Raw genomic sequence first — 7,834 nt, 5'->3', positions numbered from 1 at the left:
CAAATAGGTATTGCATAGCTAAGTATATTGCTGAGAAGTACTTACAGACTTTTAAGGTTGCCTTGATTGAAAGTCAAAACTCATTATTAAGGTTGTGAGAGATGACTTGAAATTACTAATCAACAGAGTTAATGCATGGCGAGTTAGAAGACACACGATGATATTGATTGAAGGATGTAATGAACACCAGTTTGGCCTACTTTGGTCTTTTCCTAATGAGACTTTGAGAAGCAATCCAGGATCCACATGTATAGTTACCATGCATTAGTCGAAGTTTCAAGGGATTTATATATGCTTAGAAACTTGCAAGAGAGCTTTTATGAGTGGTTGCAGGCAAATTTTAGGCTTAGATGGGTGTTTTTTGAAAGGAACTTTTGGCGGACAGATGCTTATTGCAGTGACACTACACGCCAATGATTGTATTTACCCAATAGCATACGCAATAATAGAGACTGAGGATGCTAGAAGTTGGAGACGATTAGTTAACCATTTGGGTGAAGATTTAAGGATTGTAAATAGTAATGAATGGACCTTTATGTCTGATAAGCAAAAGGGATTATAAAAGGTTATTGAGGACTTGTACCCTGGCGCTGAACATAGGTTTTGTGTGAGGCACATCTATACAAATTTTTTAGGGGTGATTTTAAGAGTTTGGCACTTAAAGGATACTTATGGAAAGTTGCAAAGTCAACTATTGTGCCTGATTGGAAGTTTTAAATGAATGAACTTGCGAATGAGAGTGTAGGTACATATAAGTGCTTAATTAAAAAGGATCCATGTGAATGGAGTAAGTCTCATTTCTCCACTAAGGTAAAGAGTGATACAGTGCTTAACAATTTATGTGAAGTTTTCAACAATGTAATGTTAGATGATAGGGAAAATCAATATTGACTATGTTAATTGACATGCATAGTTGTATGAAGAGGATACAATCAAGGAGAGATAAGATGAGAAGAGCCAGAGGACCATTGTGTCCTAAAATCCAACAAAAATTAGCTAAATCTATAGAAATAGCTGAGGAGTGCAAAGTAGAGTGGTCTGGGGGCCTACAGTTCTATGTGAAATGTCCTATTGGAGAATATGTGGTTGATTTGTCAAACAAGACATGTGTGTATAGGGATTGGATATGATGGGATTCCATGTGGGCATGGGGCTGCTGTTATACTAGATAGGGGAGATAATCCTACAAAATACGTGCATGAGTGCTATACAGTGCAAACCTATCTACAGTGCTATGAAAACATCATCAATTCCATTAATGGTAAGCAATTGTGGCTGGAAGTGAATACTCTCCTTTTACAACCATCGGATCGGGTTGTGGCAAAGAGAGGAAGGAAGCAGAAAAAGCGAAGAAGGCAGCAAGAGGAAGATGTAATTACTCGCTCCATTTCAACTTCAAGAATGAAGAAAAAAGGCACAACAAAGATGACTTGTGGTGTATGTGGTTTAACTGGCTACAACAAGTGCTACCATGATAAGATAGATGCATCAATTGAGGTTTCTTTCTTTTACTATGAAATTAGCATGTTCTGAAGTTGTGTAGTTGAAATTATGCTTTTAACTATGTTTCCTTATTTTAGAATTGGCATGGAAATGATCTCAATCACATAAATCAAGATAGAGCTAGCCAAGTTGAAAGTCAGAGTTCAAGGGTAATTTTTTCGATTTTCTTAATCTATGGTGACAACTGATTTCGTATTTATGAGTCTTAACATTTTTCTAACATAGGCTAACCTGGCACCTCGAAGAGTAAAATGGAATCCAACAAATGAAGTGCAACAAAATCCTCCAATAGATGGATACATTTTCATGCCCACACCTGGACTGGGGTCACAAGTGATGCACAATCTAACAATAATGGTCCTTTCCCCTACTATATTAAGGCAAACTGAAAGAGGGTCGATAGGGTAAAGCACACAAGAGTGGTCATGGAAGTTTTTGGCAATGAACTATCTTTGGCAGTAGTTTAGTGCATTAAAGAGGTTGAAGTATGTTTTTGAAATGTAGTTTAACCATCTTGTATTAATGTATTTTGAACAAATGGTTATATTCCAGTAGTTTACTGGTTTATATTAGTCATTTTAAGAATGAATGAATGGTTATATTCCAGCAGTGTATTTTGAGAATGAATGAATGGACAATTATCCGAATTTGCCAAGCCGATTTCTGGTGCATCAGTAACTGATTTGGACTCATTCTTTAATCAATAGCTTCATATAATTTTGGTGCATTGTTCCAGCAATGTATTCTTTAATCAATACACTCATGCACTCATCCATTCTCAATTTTGGTGCATTAGTAAACTGATTACATTCTCTGGCAGTGAACTATGATTTCTGGTGCATTACATTCTCAATCTGGTGCATCACAAGTTGCCCTTCCATGAACTCAGCCACAAAAAAAGTAAACAAACCAAATTATAAAAAGATTCATTCATTCAATAATACATACATAAAACGAAGTTACAACAGACAACTACATAAACACATTTTCTACCCCTACTCCATTGATCAAGATACATATACATACACACACACATTTTCACCTCTACTCCATTTTCAACCAATTACCTATACGCATTTTCACACCTACTCCATTTTCTATTAGATATTTTTTTATCATTTTGCATGTATTTATTTTTTGTTTTGCGAATGATTTGCCGCCCCGACTAGTGTTTGCCGTTGCGTAATGGGGATCAACCTGTTCATTTTTTAATAGGTGCATCTGTTCATTTTTTAACAGTCACTTTTAACAGATGTGTTCTTCATTTCAAGGGACACACCTATTCAAACGGTTGCCTCAATTTCTATAAATTCTGGGCGAATTCTCGTTTACAAAATACATTAAAAAATTATTCTTCTCTCTTTCTCTTGGCATCATTAGTTTTTTTTCGAGTGTCTTCTTGGTTTGATCAAATAGTTACAATTTGAATCAAACGCCTCCATTGTATCCTGAGAGAGATTTTTTTATCATGCCCCAGTTGTGACTTTGTGGGATAGGGGAGAAATATCTCTTAAAAGATAACTTTTTCGTGCCTTGGAGTTCATTAAGTTTTTCAGATTTCCCTACATTTTTCTCAACAGTTTTAAGAGATGTCTTCGTTTCAAGATCTGACAGTAAATGAATCTGTAGCACCCTCAATTCAAGCCATGAATCAAGATTTGGCTCGTCTTGATCGGTTTGATGGACATAACTTTACACGTTGGCAGGAGAAGGTTTTATTCTTCTTGATAGCAATCAAACTATCCTACATTCTGAGTGATGATCTCGCATCTATTCCAGAAGAAAAAACAGATAATTCAGATGAACGCAAGAAGGAATTACAGGATCAGCGGAAGAAATGGAAGGATGATGATTTTCTGTGTAGAGGCCATATTCTGAATGCACTATCAGATTCTGTTTACAGCGCACACAGGACTATCGGAACAGCAAAAAAATTGTGGCCGGCATTGGACAACAAGTATCGTATTGAAGAGGCAAGCAACAAGAAATTCTTGATCGGTAATTACTATGATTTCAAGATGATGGATAGTAAGTCTGTTCTTGCCCAGGTACATGAATTACAACTTATTGTTAGTAATCTTAAGAATGCTGAAATTGTCTTGCCTGATGCATTTCAAGTTGAAGCCATTATTGCAAAATTGCCAAGTTCATGGAATGGCTATAAAAAGAAACTCCAACATGATGAAACCAAGCATACCCTGGAATCCCTCATGCGTCATTTGCGTATTGAGGAAGACTCTAGTAAATGAAAGAATAATGATCAAGCAGCAAAAAAGGCAAACATGGTTCAAGGAAATCATAAGAGTAATAAGAAGCGTAAAAACTCCAGTTCTAAGGAAGATTATGCAGAAACCTCTAAGAAAAAAATTCAAGGGGGATTGTTTCTACTGCAAGAAATCTGCTCATATTTCTCGTGAATGTCGACATCGAATAAAAGACGAGAAGGCAAAGAACGAAAAGACAAAGAAGGATCAAGTAAATGTGATTGATGGAAATCATGATCCAAACCTTGTTGCTGTGGTGGAAGAAGCCAACTCAGTCGGATTTGAAGTAGGATGGTGGCTGGATACCGGAGCTACAATTCATGTAAGTAATGACAAATCTCAGTTCAAGACTTACAAAGAATGTACCGATGGAAGAGAAGTAAAAATGGGTAACAATGTTCGTACCAAAGTTGTTGGAATTGGATCAGTTGAACTGAAATTCACTTCGGGAAAGAATCTGACTTTGGCAGAAGTTCTCCATGTGCCTGAAATGACCAAGAACCTGATTTCTGGGGATTGCCTTAACAAGGTATGTTTTAAGCTTGTAATTGAGTCTGATAGCCTTATAGTATCTAAGAATAATGTATTTGTCGGAAAAGGTTACTCATGCAATGGTATGTTCAAAATGAATCTAATAAATGATAACTTTGCTTATACTGTTAATTCTTTACCTTTATGACATGCTAGATTAGGTCACATAAATTATAAATCCATTAAGAACATGCATAATTTAGGAATTATTCCTAAATGTAAGTTTGATGATGTTAACAAATGTGATATATGTGTTCAAGGTAAAATAACGTGTAAACCACATAAATCTATTATGTGAACATCTGAATTACTTGGTCTTATACATTCTGATGTGGCTAATCTGCATAGTAAAGTTTCAAATGGAGGGAACAAGTACTTTGTGACCTTTATAGATGATTTTTCGAAATATGCTTATGTATACTTACTAAAAAGTAAAGATGAAATTTTAAGCAAATTTCTTATTTATAAAGTAGTAGTGGAAAATCAATTAAACTGAAAAATTAAAGTCCTACGTTCTGATAGAGGAGGTGAATACCAAGTAGTAGAATTAGCAAAATTCTGTGAAACTAATGGTATAGTTCACGAGTTTACTCCACCATATTCGCCAGAATCAAACGGAGTAGCAGAAAGGAAAAATAGGACTTTAGTTGAAATGGTGAGTTGTATGCTTATTAGTTCTGGTTTACCTGATCAATGGTAGGATGAAGCAATCTTAAGTGCATGTTATACTCTAAATAGGATTCCTATGAAGAAGATTAAAAAAACTCCATATGAGTTGTGGTTCAACCGAAAACCTAATATTAGCCGTCTCAAGGTGTGGGGATGTCTCGCTTATGTGAGAAAACCAAATCCAGAGATCACTAAATTAGGAAGTAAACCTTATAAATGTGTATTCATAGGCTATGCAAAAAATAGTACTGCTTATAGGTTTCTGAAGTTAGAATCCAATGATGTTATCGAATCAATTGATGCTGAATTTTTTGAAAATATATACAAGTCTTCAACTATAAAAACTGAAGATAATACTACTTCTAGTTCTTCTAAGAGAGTTCATGAAGAATCTCTTGATGATACTTCTGTTGAACCACAATCAGAAATAGAACCTAGAAGGAGTAAGAGACAAAGGAAAGAAAAATCTTTCGGATATGAATTTGTGACTTATTTGCTAGAAGGTGATGTAAATAATATTACACATCAGACTAAGCTAATGCTCAATGATGATAGTGATCCTGTTACATATTCAGAAGCTATTTCCTCTCGAGATGCTGTACTTTGGAAAGAAGCAATCAATGATGAAATGAGATCCACTATGTCAAATCAAACATGGAAACTAGTTGATTTACCTCGTGATTCTTAACTAATAGGTTGTAAATGGATTTTCAAGAGAAAATTAAATGCAGATGGCTCTATAAATAAGTATAAAGCTTGATTAGTAGCTAAAGGTTTTAAACAACATCATGGCATAAATTATTTTGATACTTATGCTCCTGTAGCAAGGATATCTTCCATCCGTGTGTTGATATCTCTTGGTTCAACTCACAATTTAGTTATCCATCAAATGGATGTAAAAACGGCTTTTCTAAACGGTGATTTGGAGGAAGAAGTATATATGGAGCAACCCGAGGGTTTTGTTTTACCTGGACAAGAAAAGAAGTTTTGTAAACTAGTCAAGTCTCTTTATGGTTTAAAACAAGCCCCTATGCAATGACATGAAAAGTTTAATAAAGTAATGTTGTCTAACGGTTTCAAGGTTAATGAAGCAGATAAATGTATCTATTCTACATGTAGAAATGGTGCATGTATTCTTATTTGCTTTGTATGTTGATGACATGCTTATTTTTGGTCCTAACTTAGAAAGTGTTAAGGAGACCAAACAATTGCTAGAGTCTAACTTCGACATGAAGGATTTAGGCGAAGCAAATGTGATCTTAGGGATTAAAATAATAAGAAAAGATGGATGCATATTGCTGAATCAATCTCATTATATTGAAAATATCCTTAAAAGATATGGTCATATGCGTTATAAACCCGCATCAACTCCGATAGATCCTAGTATTAATTTAATGAAAAATACTGGTAGATCTTATGACCAACTACAATATGCAAGTGTGATTGGAAGTCTTATGTATGCTATGCATTGCACAAGACCAGATATTGCATATGCAATTGGCATATTGTGTCGATTCACTAGTAATCCAGGAAAAGAACATTGGAATACGGTTTCAAGAATTCTAAGATACTTGAAAGGAACTATTGATTATGGATTACATTATCGTGGATTTCCCGCTGTACTTGAAGGATACAGCGATGCAAGTTGGAACAACATAGAATCGAATTCTAAATCTACAACAGGTTGGATTTTTACTTTAGGAGGTGCAACTGTTTCTTGGTGTTCTATGAAACAAACATGCGTCTTAGATTCGACTATGTTAGCAGAATTTATTGCTTTGGCTGATGCAAATAAAGAAGTTGAATGGCTAAGAAATTTGCTAATAGATATTCCATTATGGGAGAAACCATCTCCAGCTGTGATGATCTATTGTGATAGTAAAGTTACTTTGTATTTGTTAGCAAACAAGACTTCCAATGGTAAGCAACGACATCTCAGTATTAGACATCAGTCTCTTCGAGGATTACTTAAGCAAGGAGTAATCACCGTTAAATATGTAGAGTCGAAGAATAACCTAGCAGATCCTTTGACAAAAGGATTGGCTAGAGAGATGATTGCGAAAACATCGAAAGGAATGGGATTGAGGTTTATGTAACTTCAGTTAGCTTTAATGGGAACCCTACTTATGTTTTGAAATATAAACAAAGTTCAAAGGGTACAAACAAGTTAAAGTCTAACTTAGACGATACACTAGAGTATTAGTTCAAACCCATTCATAAAATCTCTAGTGTATGTATTCTGTATGGTTGAGGATGGATTTAATTCCTTAATAAGTTCTACTGAGAGAGAAAGTAACTCACTTAATTACTTTATAAAGAACTTACCTATGTGAGTGAGAAAGTCAGGCCATTTTCTATGAGATTTAGACCGTCTCTAAAGCACTCATGAAATTCGGGATATACGCAAGGCCATTAATGCGTTGGTATAAAAGAGACACTCCTTTTTATGGGAATAGTATGTGTAATGACTCCGGCTAGTCATGATAGGGTCCTTGATTCAAGATTCATTTACCATAGCACCTTGACAAAACTTTGAGTTGTTTACACTAAGTGAAAGTTCAAAGTCAAAAGCTACTTTCATTTATGTACGATTTCCTACGATGATGCCTTTTGTGTGTGTTTGCATGAACTACGGTGGCTTGATCCCGTTAAGGGTACGTAGGCAATCAATTTTTATGATGCAGCCGCTTCATCTTTTCTAAATCAAAATTTTGAAAAATAGGGAGGATATGTTAGATATTTTTCATCATTTTGTATGTATTTATTTTTTGTTTTGCGAATGATTTGCCACCCCGACTAATGTTTGCCGCTGCGAAAGAGAATTTTATTTTCAAAAGTCTTTGAATAGGTGCATCTGTTCGTTTTTT

General features: G+C 35.1%; 1 protein-coding gene and 1 long non-coding RNA gene across 2 annotated transcripts; one reads left to right on the top strand and one right to left on the bottom strand.

Annotated features, from left to right (window-relative positions):
* Positions 1-3,092: 3,092 nt before the first annotated feature.
* LOC111377499 lies at positions 3,093-3,752 on the top strand. Its single transcript, XM_023000611.1, has one exon. The coding sequence runs from the start codon at positions 3,093-3,095 to the stop codon at positions 3,750-3,752; it is 660 nt and encodes a 219-aa protein (XP_022856379.1).
* A 257-nt stretch (positions 3,753-4,009) lies between these two features.
* On the bottom strand, positions 4,010-4,273 carry LOC111377497. Its single transcript, XR_002699735.1, has 2 exons — positions 4,173-4,273; positions 4,010-4,078 (listed from the first exon to the last, which is right to left on the bottom strand). It is a non-coding gene; the product is annotated as an uncharacterized LOC111377497 (long non-coding RNA).
* Positions 4,274-7,834: the final 3,561 nt, after the last annotated feature.

This window comes from Olea europaea, unplaced genomic scaffold, assembly GCF_002742605.1.
Source record: "Olea europaea var. sylvestris unplaced genomic scaffold, O_europaea_v1 scaffold1662, whole genome shotgun sequence".
In the NCBI taxonomy this organism is placed as follows: Eukaryota; Viridiplantae; Streptophyta; class Magnoliopsida; order Lamiales; family Oleaceae; genus Olea; species Olea europaea.
Note: the sequence above shows the minus strand (reverse complement) of the source record. Positions and strands in the feature narration are given on the sequence as shown.